Here is a 27,614-nt window from a genome sequence, read left to right as displayed (position 1 = left end):
GCACCCTGAGGTTGTGGGATCAAATCCTGGCACTGCTTCGTGTAATCCTGTCAAGTCACTTAATCCTCCATTGCCCAGAAACAAAATAGGTACCTGTATATATGTAAACCGCTTTGAATATGTAACCGCAAAAAGGCGGTGTACAAGTCCCATTCCTTTTCCCTTATAAAACTGAAGAGAAACATGGTGTTTTGTAGGGAAAAATATTGTACCTCAAGCATTGGTCCAAAGAAGAATCTCTCGGCCTACCCCCCAAAAAAAATTCATTTTCCCAGGACTACTAGCACAATATGGTTTTTATTCAAATGCAATATTGTGCTAGTAGCCCTATTAGTCCTGGGAAATGAATTTTTTTTGTAGACTAAGAAATTCTTCTTTGGACCAAAAGGTGCATGGGTTTTCGAGACGACACAAGTTTCATCTTCAGATTCTGATAGCTCATGTATTACAACCCTGTTAGTGCAAGTAAAGAGATCGGTTGATAAGATTGCATTGCAATCAAGTATACTGAAATAGTACTTTTATTTCCTGATAAAGTATCAAAAGACCCAGTGTGTATGATTACATGATTAGTGCATTCAGAACTGAATAGTTTGTTTTAAGAGCAGTAAGTAATCTGCTAAACGCAGAGTTGGGCACACCCATTCCTCAAGGGCCAAACCTCAGTCTGGTTCTCAAGATATCCCTAATGAACATACATGAGATCTGTTTGCATACAATGGAAGCAGTGGGTTCAAACACCACTCTGCACCTTGTGACTCTGGTACATTAAATAGTCCACCGGGACAGAGGGGGGAAATGCTTGAATACCTGTATGTAAACTTCTTTGAATGTGGTTGTATAACTACAAAAAGGCGGTATACAAAACCCTATCCCTTATATGCAAATTTAATGCATATTCATTGTGGAAATCTTGAAAACCTGACTCAGTTGAGGCCTTTGGATTGTGGTTGCCCACCTTACTTAATGCATATGTGCTCTCAGTGTTTGAGTAAGCAGAGATGGAAATTGAATCTTCCAGTAGTGAAACTGATGAACGAATGCCCTTAGATATTGAAAGATTTGCTGTGGTTTGAATTGGCACAAGTTCTTCTAAGTGGTGGTCATGCATCTTTCATGCAACATGTTAGGGTTTCTAATGTTTAGGTTCTACTAAACTAGGGTGGACAACCTCAGTTTCAAGAGCTGCAGACCGGTCAGGTTTTTGGGATTTCCTCCAATAAATATGCATGGAATCTACTTGCATGCACTGCCTCCATTGTATGCAAATAGATATTGTGCATATTGATTTGGGGAAATCCCATAAACCTGCGGCCTTCGAGGACTTAGGTTGCCCACTCCTGTTATATACACTGTAAATTTAAAAGAAACATACACACTCTACTACTATTACTTCTGCTTGTTTCTGTAGTGCTACTAGACATAGGATATAAACTTAAGGTTTTAATTTGGGACATTGGGATGTAGCCCGTACCTTGAGGACGACGCCTGGTGTGACCCCCGTGTGCTTGGTTGCGAGAAACATATAATAGGGTGACCTTACGCGCCTATTACACTCATACACAGTTGTATTACAGTGGATGTCTCCCTACCCCACTGTGTCATGAATGTGGGATGGGGACACACACTTTGAGACAAGCCTTTTGGACCTGCTCCATTATCCAGCGCTTCTGGAGGCGTATAATCTCTTACATGTCAGAGTTAATTGGGAGAGCCTTGCGCAGTACCCCAGCCCACTTTGTCTTGGATTTGCCAGAGGCTTTTGGCCATTTGCCTAGGGGGCATCGGGCTCTGTGTAGGAAGATGAGCTTACTGGCCAGGAAATGTATTCTTCAGTGCTGGACGGTCTCTGACTCTCCGGCATTTTGGCATTGGCGGAACCAGTTGCATCAGTTGGCCATCTGGGAGGCATGAGATGCCAGAGGGGCTAGGAAGCGAAAGATGTTGTTCTTGAACAATTGGGAGCCATATCTGCAAGCCTTGCATCCAGAGGGCCGCAGTGCGTTCTTAAGATGGGTGTCCTAATCTGCTCAGTTAGTCGGGCTGGGAGAGTAATGGTGAGTTCTGGTGGGGCGGGATGGAGAGTACCATTGGGGGGAGGGGAAGGGGGGATTGGGGAGGGGAGGTGGGGGGTATTGAACAGTTCTGGCACTTAGTCACCGGTTCTGGCACTTAGGATAAGTGGGATTAGGTGGGGGGAGGGGGTGGTGTAGCATCTTCGGGGCTCATAAGAGTCCAGGGCCTCGGAGTGCCTTTCCGCCTTCATTAATCTCGCTCACCCTATGTAGAGTAGGATGGGGTGGGGGAATTTGGTTGATGCTCCTCTTCTTCTGTACATGCTTGTTATATTATTGTATATGATGTATCATTGTTTGTACTGTGCACCCTTGGGGTACCCTGGCGTTGTATTTGCTGTTGTTTGCATCAATAAAAATTGTTTGAACCTAAGCTTAAGGTTTAGTTTATAAGAGAGAGTCCCTGCATGACAGAGCTTACAATCTGTTCAAAACAGGGATTTGAAGGCTTGGGGAATTGACTATAGAGTTTAAGAGTTAAAAGGAGCGTAAAAAAAGAGGGCTTTTATCCTAGACTTAAATAGGACCAGACGTACTGATTCAGGAAGTCTGTTCTAGGCATATGGTACAACAAAATGGAAGGATTGGAGTTTAGAATTGGCAGTACAGAAGAAGGGACCTGGAGACCAACAGGGAATCAATTCCCAATTTTGTGTCTCACCACCCAGTCATCGCATATATTAGTATTAGTGAATTCTTCATAGCAGGCGCTCTCAAATCCTCAATAATAAACTCTTTAAAGAACAAAATATTATTGAGGATTTGAGAGTGACAGATATGAAGAATTCACTAGTATTAATATATGCGCTGATTGGGTGGTGAGACACAAAATTGGGAATTGATTCCCTGTTGGTCTCCAGGTCTCTGAGCACATATATACAAATCAAAAAAACACATGCATATGTCTATGAAGATTTATTTGTGGATAGCATTTGTTTTGAAGGGACTTCAGTTTATACTGTCTCATTTTTTTCATGTTTTCAGTTTTTTTTTCATTTTAAAAGTTATCCCTGTTATAGTTTGTCATAGTACAGAAGAAGGTACAGTTAAGAATGACTTACCAGATGAATGCGGTTCCTAGGGAGGGGTGTAGGGAGTATTAAGAGGAGAGAGATTAAGAGTGTATGAAGTGCTTTCATGCTGAGAGCAGTACCTCTAGGTGCATCTTTTCTTTGATTTACATTTTGTATTAAATTCATTTTTTAAAACTAAACTAAGCCTTAGGTTTATATACCGCATCCTCTCCACAATCGTAGAGCTCGGCACGGTTTACAAGAGTTGGGAGAAAAAGGAACTTCAATGAAGACCGTACAAAAGCTTAGCACAAAGTTGAAAAAAAATGCAAAATGTATTCAGATAGGGAGGGGGAAGATGGATGAGATGGGAGATTAAGGCTAGGTGTCATAAGTGATGGGGAGAGGATTGAGCATAGGAGAATAGCACGGGGATAATGGGTTCAAGAGCAAGATGGCTGAAGCAGGGCTGGGGTGCATTTATTCCTGTTCTCAGGGCCAGATTAAAGGGCCTAGGGCCCAAAATGGTTAGGGAGGCCCGCCTGGTCCGGAACACCCTCCCTATTCTCAAACCCGGCATTAGGGGGTGGCAAACAGGGCAGCTGCCCTGGGCCTCACAGCTCAAGGTGGCCCTGCAATCCAGGCAGCTCACTTAGCTGCCATCAGCCCTGCCTTCAGCTGGGCTGGTACTGCTAACCCAGATGGCAAAAACGAAGACAGAAGCCGTGGGACTTTTCCTCTTGCCTGAATCGCTATAGGCTCTGCTGATCTTGATCCCGCTCTCCCTCTGAAGTGATTTCCTGTTTTTGAGGGGCGGGATTGAGAGCAGCAGAGCCTATAGCGATGCAGGCAAGAGGAAAAGTCCCACGGCTTCTGTCTTCGTTTTTGCCATCTGATTTTTCACATTTTAAGTTACTCTACATGGACTGGCGATTTAATTTTTTACATTTTTTTTTTTTGCCTAATTGTCCCTTAAAAACAGGAGCCAGACAACTTGACATCCATATTTAAAAAAAAAAAAGTAATTGAATTAATTTTTAAATGTCAATATTCATTAATATTTGACCTCATGTATATGTTATTGTAGAGAGTGGTCAGATTTAGTTAGTGAAGAGCATTCATGTAATTTTTCTTCTTAACCTTCAATGAAACAGCAGGAGGTTCAGCAAGGCAGGAATGAAGTGGGGGTCATGGGGAGGAGAGAAGGAGACAGATGCCAGAACAGGAGAAAGGAAGGAAGGAGAGAGTGAGAGAAAGGAAGGAGAGGAGATGCCAGATAATGGAGGGGGAATTGGAAGGAGAGGAGAGAGATGCCAGGGCATGGGGTGGAGTGGGAAGGAAGGAAGGAAAGGAGAATAGAGAGATGCCAGAGCATAGGGGAGGGGGTGGAGACAGAAAAATGGAGAGGGGGTGAAACTGAAATGAATCATGTATAAAGGAGAGAAGGGGCACAAGATAGACAGTTTATGGAAAGCGCATAGAAGGAAAGATACCATATGAAACGGGGAGAGAGCGGACAGTGGATGGAAGGGGCAGAGAGAGGGGGCAGACAGTGGATGGAAGGGGGCTGATGCTGCATGGAAGACAGAGAGGACAGATGTTGGCTAGAAAGAAGAGAGTGAAGACAAGATAATTAAAGTAGAAACAACAAAAGGTGGAAAAGTTTTGTGTTTTTTTTTCTTTGCTTTAGAATAAAATAGTATTGTGGTTGTATTGATTAAACTTTTATAAACAGAAAATAAGGTAATCTTTTTATTGGACTAATTTTAATATATTTTTGTACTAACTTTTAGAGACCAAAACCCCCTTTCTCAGGTCAGGACAGTATAATGTAACAGCAGTATACTATATTGACCAGAAGGAGGCTATGGCCTCTGAAAGTTAATTGAAAATGGATTAGTCCAATAAAATGGTATATTCTTTTCAATTTTTGTTTTATTTCTATTTGTTAATTTGTAAAGGGGTGATTGTTTCTCAGTTTCTTCAAATTTACATCTGCTATATTTATATTTTGCAGAGTATTAGGGGGCTATGTGCCATTGTTTCTGTGGTGTTTCACTGTATGCAGTTTGGCTTCTTGACGGTTCAGTTTAACCTTTATCTACATATTTCTATTTTTAGTTTGTGATTACTTATTCCATACTGGGTGAGGGTGTATGAAAGACATGGTTTTCTGTTAGCGTTGACTAGCCTTGTTTGGCAAAATGCATCGGGCATGGTTCTTGGGAGCACCTTCAATAAACCTGATTTGAATCTCCTTATTTTCTGCTAATCTTCTTTTGTTTCATATTGGATTCTTTGATGGACTGCCTTGTTGTTTCGTTACAAGTTAACATACATGGAATGGAACATACTAGAGGAGTTACAGATTTGGTTGTTTATACATACATATGGGTTACAGTTGGTTGACATAGAGTGAGGCACTTGAGAGGTGTTGTAAACTTGGTTATTAATATAGACTTATATTTCGGATATAGCCCCAAGCTTTTTGTATTAGATAAGTCACCTTGGGCTTTAAAATTTCACTAAGAATTAATTAATTTATTACAAAAGAATGACCGATGAGGAGGCTGGCTACGGTATAACTCCAGCTTTACATGAAATATGATGCTGGAGTGTAACCACTGAAGTCATTAAAAATCACTTTAGATATTTATTCACTATATTCTAAGTGTTTATTTTGATCTATTGATGAATCATATGAGAGTAAACCTGTTTGATGGTGTGAAAGAGTGCAGCATTTATTAACTCTAGTTATAATATATTTGAACACTTTTATATATGCATGGTGGGAAGGGGGCTTTGTTCAGAGATGTTTGGGGGTTGCATAGGAGAAAAACTGTGCACTGTTATGCTAATCTTTGTTTTGAATTAAAAAAGAAAAGAAATACAAGTGCAAATAAAGAAGTAAATAAGAAAACAGATAAATGGGGGCGGAGTGTGGACAGGGAAGGTCCAGGGGGGGTCCCAGTGTACTTGTGTGCCTAGGGGCCCTCAAAGAATTAATCCTGCCCTGCCTGTTCTATATAGCTCCTTTATTGGGAAGGGATTTAGGAAAACAGAGTGGGGGTGCAGCTAGTACGTCCCAGGTATGTTAGATTGTGAGCCCACCAGGACAGTTAGGGAAAATGCTTGCGTACCTAATTGTAAAACCACTTAGATAGTAGCCTTGATAGGCGGTATATAAAAACGGTGACCCGTCAAAAGCGCACCGGACTTTGGCGTGCAGGACATATGCATTCCACCGCTTCTGCAACTTTTAAACCTTTCCGTTAGCGCTGTGAGGGGGTGTAGGGGGAACCCCCCCCCTATATTTACAAGTCCTCGTGCTCCCGTTAAGCCAATTATTAAGATGGACTGTTGCTCTTTTGGGATCTTGCCAGGTACCAAGTTGTGGCCTGGATTGGCCATTGTTGAAAATGGGATACTAGACTTGATGGACCGTTAGTCTGTTCCAGTATGGCAGTTCTTATGTTGTATATTTTACAAGGGCAGAGAATTTAAAACATTGAACTTGTCAATCCCCTCCCCCCCCCACCCCCCTCTTTCTCAACGCATTCTTCATTTCTTGTCTGTACCTTAAGTTTTTGGCTGGCAAGGCTTCCTATCAGCCCTAGTCCCCTGTTCTGCTGGCTCTGCAGCTTTTCTATAGCCAATAGGGCATGGGGTACCATATTAGCCTTGCTCCTGCATTCCACCACTTGGATTGGCCCTTGATTTTAAAAAACTTCTGCTTCACTTGAGAGCAGTGAACAATGGCTGGATGTCATCAGCGTTTTAGTTAGTGAGTTAGTTGATTTTTGTTCTTTTAATCAATAAAAGATTCCTCACTGGGGGGATAGAAGGTGGGGAGGTCCACTGTGTTGGTTATAACCAGAAAATATTAGCCATATTTTTTAATTTGTTGGGTTTTTTTGTTTAAGATAATTCATTTATCTTTTTAAAGATAGTTGAATTATAATGTACTGAACTATAAATGTATATGATGCATGATAGACATTTTAACAGTTGAAGCTTTGACAGGTGCAACTAACAAGTTTCAAATATGTGTTAATTCAACCTCTTTTTTTATCAGTAGGGCTTATATATTTTTAGGTATTTGTAAATTGAAACTTTAAGTGTTTATCTTCTAGCTAATCAGGATTTCTTTAAAGGTACAATCATTGGTAGTTGATATTTTCATTGCCTTGACGGTAGTATTAATGTCTGCCCTTTTTCCAGTTGAATGAAATGTATTCATTTGTGTAGCTTGAAGTGTCAGCAGAAAAAGGCACAAAACGCTTGTGTAGAATTCAAGACTCGCAAGGGGAAGGATGAGAGCATATAAGGGGGGATGTGTTTTACAATGTTTATCCAATAAACATTGAAGATAAATTTTTGCATTGGGCAGAAACCTTAGAAGTACTATACTCAAATATAAACCTAGTTTTATGGGCTAAAAAATGGCCCCAAAATAGGGGTCTTGGTTTATATTTGAGTCTTCCTCCCTCCCTCTCAGACCCATCACAGACCTCTCCCCAGGCCTACCTTAAGCCCTGCTGGTCTAGTGGTGAGCTAGGGCAAGAGTAATCCTCCTATGCTCCTGCCTTGTGCAGTCTCACTACTCAAAATGGCTGACGCGAGTTCCTACAGTGGTTGCTATGTTTATTTACCACCTTTTCATGAAGAGATTTACCTAAAATGGTTACAATACATTGAATAGTAATCAGGAACTGCAGGCTCAGTCTAACTCTGGTACCTGGGGCAATTGAGGGATTAAGTGACTTGCCCAGATAAACACTTAAAAGTTTCAGTTTTATAAATACCTAAAAATATAAGCCCTACTGATAAAAACAGGTTGAATTAAAACACATTTGAGGTCGCTAGTGCTGGTTAGCACTCTTACCATCGGGACAGGCAGTCCCGCAGCTGCCCGACTTCTTCCAGCTGAGAGGGTCCTTTAAAAAGCCAGCCAGCTGCCGAGGGAGCCTGTCGCTAGTGCTGGTTAGCACTCTTACCATCGGGACAGGCAGTCCCGCAGCTGCCCGACTTCTTCCAGCTGAGAGGGTCCTTTAAAAAGCCAGCCAGCTGCCGAGGGAGCCTGTCGCTAGTGCTGGTTAGCACTCTTACCATCGGGACAGGCAGTCCCGCAGCTGCCCGACTTCTTCCAGCTGAGAGGGTCCTTTAAAAAGCCAGCCAGCTGCCGAGGGAGCCTGTCGCTAGTGCTGGTTAGCACTCTTACCATCGGGACAGGCAGTCCCGCAGCTGCCCGACTTCTTCCAGCTGAGAGGGTCCTTTAAAAAGCCAGCCAGCTGCCGAGGGAGCCTGTCGCTAGTGCTGGTTAGCACTCTTACCATCGGGACAGGCAGTCCCGCAGCTGCCCGACTTCTTCCAGCTGAGAGGGTCCTTTTTAAGAATCCTTTAAAAAGCGGTCCAGCCGCGGAACGCGGCCCGCGGTTGCGAGTCCCGGGTCGCGAGCCGAAGGGGCGTGGCTAAAGGGGCTTGCCCCTTTTGAGCCCCTTCGGAGCCTAAGAGGAGCAGGGAGCAGGACTACTGATTCTTCAGCATGGGTAAGAGGAAAGCCAAAGCAATACCATCTGCTGGAACAACAGGCCCGATGGATCGCCATCTTGTGGTTCCTGTCTTACCTCCTGTTGAGGAACAGGTAACTTTTAATATTCAAGCTGTCTCCTTATCTTCTGGGGAACCAACACCACCTCCTCAACCATCTTATTCCCTAAGGCTAGAAGAATCTCCTTCCCCTTTTAAGGAAGGAATAACTTCTTCTTCCCCTCAATCATTGTTAATATCTGGTCTGGAGGTTTCAGGACCATCCTTGGGGCAAGCTAAAGAACTAACCCCAGTGCAGATGATTACTGGGCCGAGCTCGGACGTTCTCCCCAAGGATAAAGTGATCACTTTAAATGATGTTTGGCTTAGCATTAACAGAATAGAGTCATCTTTACAAAAAACCGTTTTGAACTTATGTCAATTTTCATCTGATGTAACTGTGAAACTTAAAGAACAAAATAATAAAATTGGAGAAACAGCTGTAAAGGTTGAAAAGTTAGATCAGGCAGTAGGTAATTTACAAGCTAGTGCTGTTTCTAATATAAAGGATAGTATGATGTTACATACTAAATTAGAGAAAATGGAAAATGCTATTAGAGTGAAGAATCTTCGTTTGTTAAATTTTCCCATCACACATTACCTTTCTTCAATGGAACTCTTGAAAATGTATTTGAGGGAGATATTACAGTATAATAAAGTGGAGACCTTTGAGGTCGATAATTTATATTACATTTCAAGAGATTCCAAAGAAAAGGTAGAGGAAGGTGGAATGGATAGAATAGTATCACCTGAGAGTTTGAATGTATCACAGTTTTTGGAGTCATCTAAGGACATAATTGAGAAACGAGCAACACTTCTCGTGACCTTCAAGACAGAGCTTGAGAAACAAGATATCTTGAAATTATATTTCCTGAAAAAGCAAGAGATGTTTTGTGGTCAACGAGTGATAATTTTCCCAGATGTCTCTAGACAAACCCAGTTTAAGAGGAAACAGTTCCTTCAGCTAAAGCCCAAGGTTTTGGCAGTCGGAGCTACTTTCTTTTTAAAATTTCCATGTAAATGCCTGATCTCATATGGAAGTGATAAATATGTGTTTTTTGATCCAGCCCAGGTGGAAGATTTTATTAAAGAGAAACCTTTGTTGAAAGTTTAATTTCTTATATTTAGTTTATTTTTGGAGGATGATGTGTAATACATATAATAGCCATTTGCCTGTTCCTAGATAGTAGATAGAAAGATTTGCTTTGATGTTGTTATTGGTACTGGCGATCAGCTTTAATGTGGACTAGGATACGGTTGAATTAGTTTTCTTATATATTATGTTAATTCCCGGTTTGGGAATTTACATTTTGTATTTTTTTTTATGTTCATTCATGTATGTTTGTTACAAAGATATTGTAATGAATAATCCAATAAATAAAGAAAAAAAAAAAAAAAAAAAAAAAAAAAAAAACACATTTGAAGCTTGTAAGTAGTAGCACCTGTCAAGGAGCAGGGTGGGATTGAACTCATAACCTCAGGGTGCTGGGGCAGCAGCTCTAACCACTAGGCCACTCTCTCCCACAGTAACCTTGCAAGACTGACGCGAGTTTTGTTTATATTTGAATCAACCTTTTGGGGGGTAATAAGGATACCTTGGTTTGTATTCAGGTGAGTTTATAATTGAGTATGTATGGTATTTGAAGAAAAATTGAGAAATTTTCCATAAGTCTTCAGAATATTATGGATCATACTCAAGAAATGTTAGAAAGGTGATATCGGAAATAAACTGTAAAAGCCAACAATGCTTTGGCATCAGATTATTTCAGTTAAAGGGAAATGTTGCCTTTACGTAATAAAGATCCACTAAGTCACTATTGAGTTTTCCATGGAAGGTGTACAGCATGATGAGTAGAATTAACAAAGGCACTGGTGCTTTTTTCATAAAATGAAGAATAGAGACTCTAGGGCAGATAATGATAGAAAGAATAGAGACAAAATAGTGTTGAATTATGTACTTTGATTTTGCTAAAATATTCGTAGCCTTCCAGAAAGATTAAGATGATGGAATGAATGTTTCTTGTATATGAGCAGAAGAAAGGGAATTTGAAAGTGGTTGAATGGTAAAGCTTGAAACTGTAAGTGATAGTAAAGAGCTTTTTGATTGAAAATAGGGTCTGTACAGAGCTTTTTTAAAAAATATATACAGTATATATGTTTAACCTAAGAACACATATAGAAAATCTTACTGCATTGTAAGTAATACAGAAGTAAACAGACTTAATAGAACATTGTGACTAGTGTGGACTGTCATGTGGCAGAGAAGCACCAGTATAAACAAGTGCACACTGGCAGTATTGGTAGGTTTCTGTGTTGAGTGGCTGATAAATTAGCACTGCTAACTTTGAAACTACTCTCATGGTCACTGTTGATGGACTACCAATTTTGATAGTGTCTTGGTCTCCCTGTTTTGCTTTAAGTGCCTCCTTGATAAACTTCTGATGCTGCAGAATAACTCCTTGTAAAATTATCTGAGAATTTGTAATTTAGTAGCTGCTAAATGAGATCTAAATCTGCAAGGTTCAGGCTACTGTTGATCAATGTTCTCCTTAGCCCCAGCCGAAGTGTTCTGTATCAGCTTCCTGTTTCCCTCAGGCACTGCTAGCACAGCTGCTGAAGGGAACAGAAGGTTGGAACTATGACGCTTCAAGTTCATGGCAGTGTGACTAATAGCTTCCTAAGCTTTGCAGAGCATTTTAATAGTCACATGATTGCTACACAATAACTTCTAAAATAGGTTCTCACCTCCCTTTGTGACACACACATACTATGCCCCTGAGTTTTATAGAAAGGGTTTTTCTTAACGGAATTCATCTTGTCACCTACTTCAAGTTTTCTGTAAATTCACTATGAGTCTCGTTCACAATTTAAGAACCCAAGTGAGAGCTTCAGTATTGTTGTAGATCAGCACTTGTGTCTTTGAAGCAAAGGGATGCTCTCAGAGTCATGTGTTCTTTCAACTTATTTCCTAATCATGTTTAAGAAAGATATCTGCTCAACATTTGGGTTATGAAACAACTCCTAAGGCTTTCAAAAAAAACCTTAACACTAACTGTTAAGCTAATTTGGGGTGGAAAATGGGTTGACCATGCTGTTCCATTTACAATTAAATCTAATCTAGTATTTGTGTATTGCGCATACCTAAACAGGCTCTAGGCGACTTGAGGAAAGGAAGGGGGAAAAGGTTAGGGTGGGAGGAAGGAGCAGAGGGGGACAGGAAGCATATAACTTAGGCAAATTAAGTAAGGTCAGGTGCTTAAAATCTTAGAAGAATTAATTGTCAAAGAGTGAAGTTTTCAGTTTCTTTCAGAATAGGATATAGTTGGTTTCCGTTCTTATAGTCTCTGTGAGATCATGCCAGATTTTGACTCTGAGGAAGGTGAATACGGACTGGAAGATTCTTTTGTACTTTAGATTTTTTGTCGAGGGGAGGTTCAGTTGGATCCTGTTGAGAATTCTTTTTTTTTTTTTTGTAAATCTTTATTGACATTTCAAACTTTATAATGTATATAATTGAAGAATCAGAAAAAACTGTATGAAAATACATTGTAATCATCACAATTATTACATTAAACAATTTTTATCCCCTTCTTATCTTAATTATAAACAAAATTATATATTATACTATCAATATAATAAAAAAGAATTAATTTTACTCTTCCAGATAAATATTCCACCCCTCACCCTCCCACCCTCCCTGGATGTGTAAAGGAATCTAATGGGAAAAAAAAAGAGAATCATAATTTTAATTATAACGTAATAAAATTAGTCAATGGACCCCATACCTCATTAGAGGACTTGCTAGTACCTAAATGCTCTGTCATTATCCTTTTATATTTATACGTTGTACACAAAGTTGCCCACCAAAAATTGAAATTAATCCTATCATGATCCTATTGAGAATTCTGCTTGAGCTGGACCATGCGTCAGTTAAAAGTTTGATGAGTGGGACTGCTGAGTTGCCATAGATGATGCGATGGATGATGCTGGCTGTTTTGAATTTTATACGAGCTGTGATGGGTAGCCAGTGGAGTTGTTTGCGGTGGGTTGAGATGAAGTTGTATTTTTTCAGACCGAAGATGAGTCTTACTGCAGTGTTTTGAATAAGTTGCATTTTGTGGGTGTTGATTCCCAGGTAGGCGGAGTTGCAGTAATTCAGTTGGGATAGAATCATCATTTAGATAATGATGGCAAAGTGTGATACTGGTGTAAGTATGGCCTGATGAGTCTTAGCTGTTTCATGGTGAAGCAGGCTTTCTTTCGAAGATGGGATACTTGAGGTTCCATGGATAATGTGGAGTCTAGTATACAGCCTAGAATTTTAGAGGTTTTTTTCTACAGTAAGTATGCTGCCCAGTTGGAATGTGATGCTTGCTGGCCCTGTTTGTTGGGCATTATGGAAATAGAGGACCTTGGTTTTGGCGGCGTTTATTTATATATTTTTTTTTAAGCAGTTGCCCATGCTTGGATTTTTTCTATATTATTAGATTGTTAGCTTGATTTTCTGCCACCGGTATGAGGAGTAAAATGTCATCCACATATAACTTTATGCTCTCATCTTCAAGTTGGATGGCTCCGAGTGAGCTCATGAACAGGTTGAAAAGATTAGGTGAGAGCGGTGATCCCTGTGGAACTCCACAGAAGGCCCTCCAGGTATTGGAGTAAATGCCGTCTTTTTTGATGATGTATTCTCTGTTCATGAGGAAGTCTGTGAACCAGCGCAGTACCGTATCTGTTGCACCTATCTCAGAGAGTTTTGTTAGGATTAATTGATGATCAATTGAGTCAAATGCTGCGGATATGTCGAATTGAAGGAGAATGGCTTGATGGCCTGTATTTAGCAGTTGTTTGATTTTGGTTAGTAAGGTCAGGATGAGGTTTCTGTACTGTGCTGTGCTGTTGTCTGAAACCGAATTGTGTCTGATGAAGGCATGAATGTTGTGTGTTGATGATTGGTGGTCTTTAGAGTGATGTTTGCTTTGGTAGGTGGTTTTTTCTTTTGTTTGTTGTCGTTATTGTTCTTAATGCGTTTGTTCCAAAGAATGGGTATGGTGTTCTGGTTGTGTCCATGTTGATTGTTATGTGTGTTTGCTTGGTGTGAGGGTTTGAATCTTTGTTGTTGTGTGGGGTGCCATGAGATGGTGCTGCATGTGGGTGGCGCACAGTGGGTTGAAGCTTAGTTGTTTGCTTATGTGGGTTTCAAGAAGTTTGGTGAGAATGGGGATGCCGGGGATGGGCCTGTAATTTGAGGGAGTGGTGAGATCTGTGTTAGATGATTTAAGAATTGGGGTTAAAGCTATTTTTCCAATTTCTTCCGGATTAGGGATTTGTTCCGGAGGGAGTTGATCCATATGATAATTTCCTTGGGTGCTGATGTGAGGAGATAGGGGGAGCAGTTGTCTAAGGGGCTGCATTGGGTGACCAGTTTGCCTAATAATTTTTGTGTGTCGGAGATGGACAGGGTAGTGAAGGTGGACCAGATGAGATCGGCCTTGCTGGTTTCTGAGGATTGTTTGGGAGCCAGTCTTGGATGTTTGTGCTGATAGCTTGCTGGCTACTTCTGTTTGCACAGTTTTGATCTTGTTCAGGAAGTAATCTGCTAGCTCTTGAGCTCTGGGTGTGTTGAGGTGATCTATAGTGTTTTGTTTGTGGGCAGGGGTTAGCTGTTTTACCAGAAAGAATAGTTTTTTGTTGGTGGTGGTATCCATTCCTATTACATTGGTGTAGTAGCATTTCCTGGCTTCTGAACTTATATTTATTGATTGCTGCTTTCCATAACGCTCTGTGGTTTGGCATTTTGTTCTTTCGCCACCTCCTTTCTAGTTATCTGCATAGTTGTTTTTCTGCTCTTAGAGATTCTGTGTACCAGGGGGAGGTCCGGCTTTGTATTATTTGGCAGGGGTGTAGGGGGGGAGAACATCTAAGATATCGATTATGGACTTATTCCAGTTTGCTAGCATTGCTGTAGTGCTGTTTGAGGGGGAGATCAGAGATGTCGGCACTTGTCTCCAAACGAGGTCTGGATTGGATTTTTTTTCGTATTAGTTTTACTACTTTTGCTGTTTTGCTTGCTTGGTTTTCTACTGTGAGGTTTAGGTTGAATTTGAGAAGATAGTGGTCAGACCAGGGGACAAGGGACCATTTGATATTTGTGATGAGGTCAGCGGAGGTAGTAGCGAGTAGGTCAAGGGTGTGTCCATTTTCATGAGTTGGACCTGAGGGCATGATAGTGATTCGACAGTCTTCAACTAGGGTCTTGAGTTTAGAAACATCATTATTGTTGGTCAGTTCGAGAGGTAGATTGGCATCTCCAATGATGAGCAGGTTGGTGTGTTAGCATGCCAGGTTTGCTATTATTTCTAACAGTTTGGAGGTGGTGTTTAAGTAGGAGTTTGGGGGCCTGTAGATCAGTAGTATTCCTATGTTGTTTAGTGTGGAATGGGGTTTGACCTCTAGTTTGCAGGTTATGTATTACAGGTCGGGGTGAATGGCTGAGTCCAATTCTGTGATGGTATATGAGTCTCTGTATATTATTGCTAGTCCTCCTCCTCGCTTGTGTTTCCTAGGGATCTGGAGTAGGTTGTATCCTTGCGGGCACAGGTGAGGTAGTTCTGGGCTATTTTGTTCTTTTAGCCATGTTTTTGTGTTGAGAGACAGCTCTATGTTATTGGGTGTGATTAGCTCATTTAGGAGGAGCAGTTTGTTTGCTACTGACCTTGCGTTAGCATGGGATTGGGGGCTTTGTTGTTTGGTTTAGTGTGTTGATGATTGGTGGGCTTTAGAGTGATGTTTGCTTTGGTAGGTGGTTTTTTCTTTTGTTTGTTGTCGTTATTGTTCTTAATGCGTTTGTTCCAAAGAATGGGTATGGTGTTCTGGTTGTGTCCATGTTGATTGTTATGTGTGTTCGTTTGGTGTGAGGGTTTGAATCTTGTGTTGTGTGGGATGCCATGAGATGGTGCTGCATGTGGATGGCGCACAGTGGGTTGAAGCTATGCAGTTAATATATAGTAACGATAGGATTAATGTGGTTGAGGTTCTCATTTTGTGATCTGTGGGTAGGTTTGCTTGTGTCAGGAGTCTTCTCTAGGTGTATGTTGCAGTGATCAGTCATTGCCCTTCAGTCGCCGCACAAAGGAGCGCGCTAAGGTGCGCGCCAGTGCACCGTGTTGATCTTATTATATATTCTAAGGATTTTAAGTGATGTATAAAGTGTAAAATGTATTTTTCTTGTATTCACTTAATGAAAGTATTAAAAATGAATAAAGATATTTTTAAAAAAAAGGATAAATTTTTTCAGAACCTTTTTTTTGTTGTTTTTATTTCTAAAATAATATGCAGATTTGTACACAACTATTTGAATCGGATAGTGCATCGCTATGTTCCATCTCGGCAACTTTGCTCATTGAGTGGGATTTGTTTGGCTCTGCCTGGAACCTTCACTATTACAGTATACAGGAAATAGAATATCTGGTAGTGGGCCACAAATATGGAATTGTTTGCCACAGTCCTTTTAGAGAGATCTCTTCTTAAAAGGAATTTAGTCAGTCTTAAAATGTGTCTTTTTCAGTCATATTTAGTGACGTTAGAAATTACGGTGGTTATTATGAAGTTTAGGGTGGACTATTAATAGAAGCAAAATTTCTTATATCCACCCTGCTTCCCACAGTAACTTGCACTGCTCTCCTCCACTCTTCCCCTTCCCCTGAGATCACTGGGTCTCCTCTTACTTCTCCTTACTGTTATGGTGCATGGCTGGTGCAAGACTTTGAGCATATACGCATACGCAAAGCCTTGAGCATCAATACATGTTCAAGACCCCACAATGACCCAGCAATAGACCAGTGAGATAAGATGATAGAGATATAGTCTTCACATGAGGTGAGGGTGGAGAAGAGCAGTGCCGGTTTCTATGATTTCTGGAGGGTGGGCTGCTATTGGAGGAATCTAAATTTTGCTTCTAAAATGAAATTTATAGGGGTTTTTTGATGTTGTAACAAAGGGTGGTCAGCTATTAGAGAGAATACAGTATGTGTAGTCTATTGATTTTTATTGTCTAATGATGTAGCTTATTAATTATAGATTTAAATTATGTAATCTACCTTGAATCAGGAAAGTAAAATGGATTATAAACCCCCTTCAAATCAAATCTCTCCTCTCAACCCCCCCCTCAAAAAAAAAAACAAAAAACCTATGCCTTAAGTAAGGCTTCTCTGGCTTTTTCATAGCTGAAATAAATGTAATTTTCTATTTAGCTATTCCTTGTTCACTGTCTTGTCTCACTGATCATCTTTAAACTTATCAGGATTGAAAAAACTTTGTCTCCCTGTTTTAACAGGTTACTAGTATTGGAATCTACAGCTCCTACAGGAGATATGTCTCGCCCACATCACATTGCTTCAGTTGTTCCAAATCGGTATCCCCGCTGGTTCACCCTAAGTCACATTGAATCCCAGCAGTGTGAATTAGCATCAACCATGCTAACAGCAGCCAAAGGTATAGTACCATTATTAATTAGTGAATGGATGTTGAATTCAGATAAGCAAATATATCACCATTTATAAAAAGTGCACTTTTAATATTCTCAGATCATGTGTTGGTAGATTCTAGTTTGAAGCATATCAGAAAGAGAGAATTTGCTTCCAGTCTCATGCTTAGAATGCAAGCTGAATTGCTCAACTTCTTGGATTTCATCCAAATGGGCATAGTTCAGGTCTAGGGCAGTGTATTTGTTTTGCTGAGAGAAAGATTATCTAGGATGTGTAGACCCAAGAGTAGACAAACACCAGATTTAGAACTCTTAAATCAATACCAGTTCTAGTGTTCAGAGAGCTAACATCAGCAAGAGATACTCAGCAATTTACTATTATAAATGAAAACAACCCAGATGTTTCAGTTGAGTTAATGGGTGTGTATTAGGCTGACCTAAGGGGGAAAAAAAAATCTCTTAAGTTATTTACTCTGCAGTGGTTACAGAGCACTTCCAGTTGCTTTTACTAATATGCATGCTCTAATATGAGGCACACATTTTCAAATGGTCTATTTTTTTTCTTGTGTAGCTCAGTAGATTTGTGAGCACAGGTATTTTGGTTAAGTAAACAAAATATAGTATGTTCAGCTGGAGTTGGCAGCTGCAATTTGGTATATGGAATTTATGCGGTATCTTTATTTCAAATGGCTTCTGTATAGAGTTGGCTGGTATGTGTCCAAACCAGAGATAAGCTAGTGCCTGTGACATTTTAGGAAGCAGCAGTCATAGGATCACTTACTTTACAAGCTGATCTTGCTTAGCAGGTATAGGTTTGGTTTTCTGCTTTGGGTTTTTACATTCAAAACATATCAGGATTAAAGTTTGTTCTTTCATGGAGTATTGGGATGTTGTGATTTTAAATTTGTTGAGTTTGTCAGAGGTTTCTCCTTCCCCCCTCCCCCCATATCTCAAGAGTTATGTAGCCCAAAACATTTTCAAAGGGAATACAAGTTTTTTTTGTTTTGGGTTTTTTTTTTTTAAGCCATCTTTACCATATGTTTAAATTGCAGTGATTTAATGTAGACCTAGTTTTAAATTTAAAGATATAATTTTAGTTTCAGCAAGAATCTTATTGAGGTCTTCATTAGTTTGGACAACTTAAATACAACTGTCCCTCTAAAATCCAGCTGTTTTTATGCAAAAATAATTTGAAAGAGTGATTACTATAAGAGTGCAAAATAATTGCTGTGGGGGTACAGGGCTTCAGCTCTTTTAAAAGGCTTTCTTATAAAGGATTTGCCAAGCAGTCACTCTGGTCACCACCAGCCACTTCTGGTCATTTGGGTCTCTTCCGGTCACCACCAGTTAATTCAAGTTTGAGCTTACTGGGGGTTAGGTGGGTGCCAGCATGCATTCCCCCAAGGGTCGCAGTTTGGAGTTCTTGTTGCCAGGAACTCTGCCTCACTTGTCTTTCTGGGCTTCAGGTCATGTCTTCAAGCTCCTATTTCTCTCAGGGTGAGATCTGTTCCAACTTGACTTAACATTCAAATGCGCTTGCTTTGCTTGGCCTGCTGGGAAGAGCTTATACCCAGCAGGTTTTAGCATAGGGCTCAGTTTTCTATCAGATAACCAATGCCTAATCCACAACTGAACTTTGCCACCCATCCTATGACACTTTAATTTTCTCAGGAGCCTCTTGTGAGGAACTTTATCAAAAGCTTTATGAAAATCTAGATACACTTTATCAACCAACTCACCTTTATCCACATGTTTATTCACACCTTCAAAGAAGTCAAGCAAATTTGTGAGGCAGGATGAAAATCTGGTCCAGCTAGAGGTGAGCAAGGTGGATGTCCTCAGGCAGATAGACAGGCTAAAGAGCGACAAATCGCCAGGTCCAGATGGCATTCACCCAAGCGTACTCAAGGAACTAAGGAACGAAATAGCTGAGCCACTATCTTCAAGAAAGGCTCAAGGGGAGACCCAGGAAACTACAGGCCGGTGAGCTTGACCTCGGTCCCGGGAAAGATGATGGAAGCGCTGATTAAAGACAGCATCTGGGAACACATCGACAACTATGGGCAGCTAAAGTCGAGCCAGCATGGCTTCTGCAAGGGCAGGTCATGCCTCACGAACTTATTATACTTCTTTGAGGGGGTAACCAGCCAGGTGGATAAAGGGGAATCCATAGATATCATTTACCTTGACTTCCAAAAAGCCTTCGACAAGGTGCCACGCGAAAGACTACTAAGGAAGCTATGGAACCATGGGGTGCAAGGGGAGGTCCACCGATGGATCAAAAACTGGCTGGCGGATAGGAAACAGAGGTTTGGAGTAAAGGGACATTACTCAGACTGGCAATGAATCACGAGCGGAGTTCCACAGGGGTCGGTGCTGGGACCGCTCCTATTCAATATATTCATTAACGACATGGAAGCAGGAACAAAATGTAAGGTTATTAAATTTGCAGATGACACCAAACTATATCGCAAGGTCAGTAACATGGAGGACTGCGAAGATCTCCAAAAAGATCTGACAACACTGGAAAAATGGACCAAAAAGTGGCAAATGAGTTTCAACATAGGGAAATGCAAGGTCATGCATATAGGGGAAAAAAAAAACGATGTTCACTTACAAAATGGGGGGATCAGCGCTAGGGGTGAGCAACCTTGAAAGAGACCTGGGAGTGATGGTAGACACAACATTGAAGGCGTCGGCGCAGTGTGCAACGGCCTCAAGGAAAACAAACAGAATGTTGGGTATCATTAAGAAGGGTATCACGACCAGGACAAAGGAAGTCATCCTGCCACTGTATCGTGCTATGGTGCGCCCGCAACTGGAGTACTGTGTTCAGTTCTGGTCGCCGTACCTCAAGAAGGACATGGAGGTACTTGAGAGGGTCCAGAGAAGAGCAACTAAGCTAATAAAAGGCATGGAGGACCTCTCATATACTGACAGACTGAAAAAGCGGAGACTTAGAGGAGACATGATAGAAACCTTCAAGATCATGAAGGGCATAGAAAAAATAGACAGGGACAGATTTTTCAAATTAAGGGGATCAATAAGTACAAGGGGGCACTCAGAGAAATTGAAAGGGGAGAGGTTTAGAACAAACGCCAGGAAGTTCTTTTTCACACAGAGGGTGGTGGATACATGGATCGCGCTATCAGAGGATGTGATAAACAGGAGCACGCTACAGGGGTTCAAAGAAGCTTTGGATAGGTACTTGGAAGACAAAGGGATTGAGGGGTACAGATAAGAGTAAAGGTAGATTATAGGGATGGGATTAGAGGTAAGTTACAAAATTAATCAGGGCCATTGTTCAGGCACTAGGCCTGATGGGCCGCCGCGGGAGCGGACCGCTGAGCAAGATGGACCTCTGGTCTGACTCAGCGGGAGGAACTTCTTATGTTCTTGTTCTTCCTCAGTCTCCACTCTCGAGCTGTAACATTACTGCTTAGCTTTTTCTCCCTGCAAGCATCTCTGCTCTCTTTCTCATCCCCAGTCTCTTTGCTATTTTTCTCTTCTTGCAGGGGTCTCTGCTCTCCTTTCTCTATATGTTCCTGATTCCTGCAAACTTCTGTTTTCTCTGTATGCTCTTGATCCTGTGTTTCCCTGTAGGTGTCTATTCCTTTTTTTTTTTTTTTATTCCTTCTTCACGTATGGTTGATTTATTAAAAGTTTTTATATTTTTCCTATTTGTTGCATGCCTGTCTCCTTGGCCGCTGTATGTTTCTCTTTTTTTGCTTTCTGTGTTTGTTTGTGTTTTTTTGCTGATTGTCTACTTGGTTGCTGTCAGTCTGTCTGTCTCATTGGCTGCTGTATGTCTTTTTTGCAGTCTAACTCCTTGGCCACTGTATGTCTATATGGTTTATTTTCCTGAATTTATCCTTGGGCATTGTATTTTTTATTTTTTTCTGTTTGTCTCATTGGCTGTTTGTATTTTTTTTTGCTGTCTCCTTGCCCACTGTCTCTCTGTCTGTCTCCTTGGCTGCTGTATGTCTGTTTGCCATTTTTTTCCCTGTGTCTCTCTCTCTCCTTGTCCTCTGTGTTTTGTTATTTTTTTCAATCTGTCTCTTTAGCCCCCTATCCTTCTGTGAGTGTCTGTGTGTCTCTCTCTCCTTGTCCTCTGTGTTTTGTTATTTTTTCAATCTGTCTCTTTAGCCCCCTGTCCTTCTGTGAGTATCTGTGTGTCTCTCTCTCCTTGTACACTGTTGTTTTTTTGTTTTTTTCAATATCTCTTTAGCTCCTGATCCTCTCTCACTGACCCTTGCGCGACTGCATGTTATTCCGGCTGGGTTTCCATGGCAACCCTGCTCGCGGGTCTGTGAGTGTAGGGCCGTTTTGTCGGGTCTGGCGGCGCTGTGTAGCGGGGAGGCGGGGCCTCAGCACCGGTCGGGCGGCTCGCACCGCCGGCCCCCAGGAGCCCGAGGCCGGCGGCGGGGGAGGCAGGGACATGCCTGGTGTGCCATGGTGCAGGAGGAACGGAGATCAGCGGCTGGCTGCAGTCCTGCTTGTGGAGGCGATCGGCTGGTGACGTATAAGCGCGCATGCGCACTCCTTCGGCCACAGACCTACAGCGCACGGAACACGCAAATAAGAGTGCGCATGCGCGAGTTAGCCTTTTATTATATAGGATATCTCCCTCGGCTGAACCCATGCTGACTCCGTCTCATTAAATCATGTTTGTCTACATGTGCCACAATTATTTTTTTTATAATTGTTTCTACCATTTTGCCCACCAATTTCCCGGATCTCCTCTGGAGCCCTTTTTAATAATCAGCATAACATTGGCCACCCTCCAATCTTCAGGTACTACAGACGATTTTTGCGACAGGTTACAGATCACTAACAGCAGGTCAGCAATTTCATGTTTGAGTTCTTTTAGTACCCTAGGATGTATAACATCTGGTCCTGGTGATTTATCACTTTTTAACTTGTCAATTTGGCTTTGTTCATCTTTCAGATTCACTGAGATTTCTTTCAGTTCCTCCACATCATCACCCTGGAAGACCGAAGCAAAAAATTCATTCAGCCTTTCCGCTATGGCCTTATCCTCCCTGAGCGCCCCTTTTGCTCCTTGATCATCCAACAGTCACACAAATTCCCTCACAGGTTTTCTGCTTCTGATGTACCTAAAAAAATTGTTTTGAGTTTTTGCCTCTTATGCAAGTTTCTCTTCATATTCTTAGCTGTCTTTATCAATGCTTTGCATCTAACTTGCCAGTGCTTGTGTTTCTTCTTAGCTGTTTTTATCAATGTTTTGCATCTAACTTGCCAGTGCTTGTGTTTCTTCCTATTTTCCTCATTTGGATCCTTTTTTCATTCTTTAAAGGATGTTATTTTGGCTCTAATAGCCTCTTTCACTTCACTTTTTAACCACGCCAGCTCTCGTTTCCTCTTCTTTCCACCTTTGCTGATACATGGAATATATCTGGTCTGGGCTTCCACGATGGTATTTTTAAATAACATCCACACCTGGTTTACAGTCCTAACCTTTGCAACTGATCCTTTTAGCTTCTTTTTAACCATTTTCCTCATTTTATCGTAGCCACCCTTTCGAAAATTAAACACCCCTACAGTAGATTTCTTTTGCAACGTACTAACAATTAAGTAAAGCATTTTATGTTAACTCTTGTTCGGCTCCTGAATTGACTTGACTGAGGCAGATTGTCTACTATACTGTAGCATTGTTCTGGGCATTGCAAGCAGTCGAAAGGAATACTGAAGGGCAGATTTCAGGACCTCTACACTCATCTACAGGAAAGAAGATTATCGAAGTAAGAACCTAATCTTTTTTTCCGGTGCAATGGGTGTAGAAGTCCTGAACAATGGGACATACCTAAGCAGTCCCTAGAGTCCTGGGTGGGCCAGATGAGCCTGCTGCCAGCACTGAGGACACAAAAGCTGTGTCCAGGTGAGCTACCACATCAACCCTGTAAAACTTCGTGAACGTATGAAGTTTAGACCACATTGCTGTCCTGCAAATCTTCTCAGGTGGAATCACCCGAGACTCTGCCCAGGAAGCTACTACCCCCATAGTGGAGTGTGCTTTCAGTGATAGCGGGGATCGTTGTAAACTCCCAATGTATGTTGCAGATATGGCCATGCGAATCCATCTGATCAGCATCTTTTGACAGTTCCTTCTCTTAAATCTATAAATACACGGCGACATTCTATTTTTTCTGTTACAGCCCCTCAAACGTGGAATCTACTTCCAATTTATATACGAGAAGAATCAGGTTTGGAGAGATTTAAGAGCAAACTTTTTAAAGATGCATTTGATAGCTAATATAACTAGAATGTAGGACTAGATTAGGGTTTTCTACTAAGCCCTATGCTTTAAACTTTCTGTTTTTTATTTCTTCCCCCTCCCTAATGTTATTTTGCCCTTATATGTTTCCTTTACTATTTTTTAAAATTGTATTTCTTTACCTACTCCCTTCCTTCTGTGTCATTAATTTGTCTTGTCAGTCGTATTTACATTGTCTGTTTCCCTTCCCTTGTAATTTAATATTTTATACTTTGTACATCGCTTAGAATGTTAATAAGCGATTAATCAAATATTTAATAAACTTGGAAACTTGGATCTGGAAATGGACGCCTTAGAAGCCAACCTTCCCTGCTAACTGGGGTTCATCAAAACAGATGGATCAGTCAGATGAAACTCATGGTCACTTCAAGATACCTTAGAAGGATCCGCTTGGCATCCGATAACTGCAAGATCTTGTCCTCTTTGGACCCTGATGATCTAAATACAGGCAGTCAAACTTTTTGCTTTTACATGGAAAGGCGAAACAACCTTTGGCAAAAAAGACGAGCTGTGTGTAATAACTCCCATGTCATTAAACCTGAGGAACAGCTCTCTGCAGTACAAGGCCTGCAGCTCCGAGACTCTTCTCACCAATGCAGTTGCCACAAAAACACCGTCTTCATGGTAAGGTTTATGAGTGTCACTCCCTGCAATGGCTCAGATGGCGCTCGAGTTAAGGACTTCAGAACCAGGTTCAGATTCCACATTGAAAAAGACTGTCTCACTGTTGGACGCAACCACAGTGCACCATTCAAAAAAACTTGATACATCCAGGTGTGCAGCTAAAGGAACTTTGTCCATCTATGCCCTACAGCATGAGAGACATGCTATCTGACCCTTAAAGGCTCCTCATTTCTGGTATTGCACCAGGCTCTGAACGTCTTCCAGGCCTTTGCATAGGCAGCAATCATCATCAGTTTCTTTGCCCTGAGGAGAGTTGCCACAACTACATCTGAATAGCCTCTGCATTCTAAAACCATGTTGTAAGCCCAAAATGTTTCAGATCCTTCAGGGCAATCAGCCCCTGTGACAACAAGGTGGTTTGCAGAGGTAGCTTGAGGCTCCAGTCCTTTATATTTTCACTAGATCTGCATACCAGGGCCTTCTCACCAAATATGGGACTACTAGAATCACCAGTCTTTGGTGTGACGCTATCCTCCAAATGACCCTGCCTATCAGGGTCCAAGGAGAAAACGTACAACAAACCTGTTGTGGGGCACCACTGCACCAAGGCATCCACCCCTGCACTTCCGGATTCATATCATTGGTTGAAGAATCTTACTGCTTTTGCTGTTGTCATGAGATTGAAAGTCAGCCACTCCCAGCAGCTCTCTAGAATAGGGACCACTCCCTGAGAACCAAGGTTTGTTGGCTCAGATAGTTGGTTTGAACGTTGTACACTCCTGCTACACAAGCTGCTGATTGAGCCTTTAGATGAACTTCTGCCCAACAAAATAACCTGTGGGCTTCCAATTTTAGGAGAGCACTTTTGGTGCCGTGCCATTGTCTGAAAAGACCACCTTGCCTTCGAGAGTGTTTTCCAACATCTGAAGCACTGTGCGGTTAGCTCAGCTCTAGCTGATTGATTGACCATTTTTGAGATGGCAACCTTCACTACGCTCTCGCTCCTACACTGTCAACACAAATGGCACCATGTCCGTTCCTTGGACACCATCTTGCGGTGTCCCTCAGGGATCACCCCTATCCCCTATTCTCTTTAATATCTATATGTCCTCCCTGAAACTCCTCCAATTATCCCCCCTTGAAACAATCTACACATACGCTGATGACATCCTTGTCCTCTTTGAGACGGACCAGAACCTCACCAACCTCCACGAGAACATTATAGCTTGCATAATGAGACTCCATTCCTGGTCCTTCTCGGTACAGATGAAATTGAATGAATCAAAAACAAAATTACTCTGGCTCGGCCCAAAGTTAGAACACCTGGAAAAATGATGGAAGCAATGGTAAAGGACACAATCTGCGAACACATAGAAAACAATGGACAACTGAAGGCGAGCCAGCATGGCTTCTGCAAGGGAAGGTCGTGCCTCACGAACTTGCTGTACTTCTTTGAGGGAATAAACAGTCAGATGGATAAGGGTGAATCCATAGACATCATTTACCTTGACTTCCAAAAAGCCTTCGACAAGGTACCTCACGAACGGCTACTTAAAAAACTGTGGAACCACGGGGTGCAAGGGGATATCTACCGATGGATCAAACACTGGCTAGCGGGCAGGAAACAGAGGGTTGGAGTCAAGGGCCAATACTCAGATTGGCAATGGGTCACGAGCGGAGTTCCGCAGGGGTCGGTGCTGGGACCTCTACTATTCAATATATTTATTAACGATCTGGAGACGGGGACAAAATGTGAGGTTATCAAATTTGCTGATGACACCAAACTCTGCAGCAGGGTTAGAAACACGGAAGACTGCGAAGACCTACAAAGGGACCTAACGAGACTGGAAGACTGGGCAAAAAAGTGGCAAATGAGTTTTAACGTAGAGAAATGCAAGGTCATGCATGTAGGGAAAAAGAACCCGATGTTCAACTACAAAATGGGGGGAACACTGCTAGGGGTGAGTAACCTGGAAAGGGACCTGGGGGTGATGGTCGACTCATCACTGAAACCATCGGTGCAATGTGCGACAGCCTCAAAGAAAGCAAACAGAATGCTGGGCATCATCAAAAAGGGTATCACGACCCGGACGAAGGAAGTCATCATGCCGCTGTATCGCGCAATGGTGCGCCCGCACCTGGAGTACTGTGTTCAATACTGGTCGCCGTACCTCAAGAAGGACATGGCGGTACTCGAGGGAGTGCAGAGGAGGGCGACTAAGCTGATAAAAGGTATGGAAAATTTTCCATACGCTGACAGGTTAAAAATGCTGGGGATGTTCTCCCTGGAGAAGAGGAGACTTAGAGGGGACATGATAGAAACCTTCAAAATCCTTAGGGGCATAGAGAGAGTAAATAAGGACAGATTCTTCAAACTGAGAGGAGCCACAAGCACTAGGGGTCACTCGGAGAAATTGAAAGGGGACAGGTTTAGAACAAATGCTAGAAAATTCTTTTTTACACAGAGGGTGGTAGACACATGGAACGCGCTTCTGGAGGAAGTGATAGGCCAGAACTCTGTACAAGGATTCAAGAAGGGTTTGGATAGGTTCCTGGAGGATAAGGGGATAGAGGGGTACAGATAGAACTTGAGGTAGGTTATAGAAGTGGTCAGAAACCACTTCACAGGTCGCAGACCTGATGGGCCGCCGCGGGAGCGGACCGCTGGGCGAGATGGACCTCGGTCTGACCCAGTGGAGGCAACTTCTTATGTTCTTATGTTCTTACCTGCCCACCCTCTTCACACTACCCTCAGGTGCTGCACTGCAGCTTGAGTTCTCAAGCAAGGTCCTTGGCATCATTATCGATTCTTCTCTCTCCCTCAATGACCACCTCAACTCCTTGGCTAAATCATGCTTTTTCAGGCTCCACATGCTTAGGAAAGTAAGAGCCTATTTTCGCCAACAACATTTTGCCGTCCTTGTCCAATTCATCATCCTCTCCAAATTAGACTACTACAATGCCATCTACTTAAGCCTATCAAAAAAAAGTCTTCAAAGACTCCAGCTAATCCAGAATACTGCAGCCAAGTTGATCTTTGCAAAACGCAAGTCTGACCATGTCTCCCCACTCCTAGCCAAACTTCAGTGGCTTCCAGTGAAGTCCAGAATCCATTTCAAATGCTTCTGCCTGGCTTTTAAGATCATTCATGGCATCCTTCCTCCCTTAATCCCACTATCTTATAACTCCTCGAGTCCTGAATCTACCAGACCCACCCAAAGGTATAAATTATCCTTCCCCTCTCTACACGGTATTCGCTATGCAGGCAAACTGGGAAAATCCCTTCTCTTTAGAATCACAGGTCTTTGGAACGATCTTACTACCCCGCTGCGGAAACTGGGCTCCCTCCAATTATTCCGCAAGCAACTGAAAACCTGGCTTTTCACTAAAATGTAATTCTATCCCCCCTTACTCTTCTCTTCTATATATAAGTTCTTGTAAACCGTGCCGAGCTCCACAACATCCGTGGAGATGATGCGGTATATAAACTTAAGGTTTAGTTTAGTTAGATGACCCTCACAGTGACCTCCCCA

At 41.9% G+C, this 27,614-nt stretch overlaps 1 protein-coding gene across 1 annotated transcript in view; it reads left to right on the top strand.

Annotated features, from left to right (window-relative positions):
* ZSWIM6 (zinc finger SWIM-type containing 6) overlaps nucleotides 1-27,614 on the top strand; it is a 457,051-nt gene that overhangs the window by 395,463 nt on the left and 33,974 nt on the right. Inside the window, exon 11 of the mRNA XM_033930539.1 lies at nucleotides 17,013-17,170. Coding sequence (XP_033786430.1) covers nucleotides 17,013-17,170 — 158 coding nt within the window. The remainder of the gene's footprint in view (nucleotides 1-17,012; nucleotides 17,171-27,614) is intronic.

Source organism: Geotrypetes seraphini, chromosome 1 (genome assembly GCF_902459505.1).
Source record: "Geotrypetes seraphini chromosome 1, aGeoSer1.1, whole genome shotgun sequence".
Taxonomy (NCBI): domain Eukaryota; kingdom Metazoa; phylum Chordata; class Amphibia; order Gymnophiona; family Dermophiidae; genus Geotrypetes; species Geotrypetes seraphini.
The sequence above is the reverse complement of the archived record's forward strand: the minus strand, read 5'-3'. Positions and strand labels throughout refer to the sequence as shown.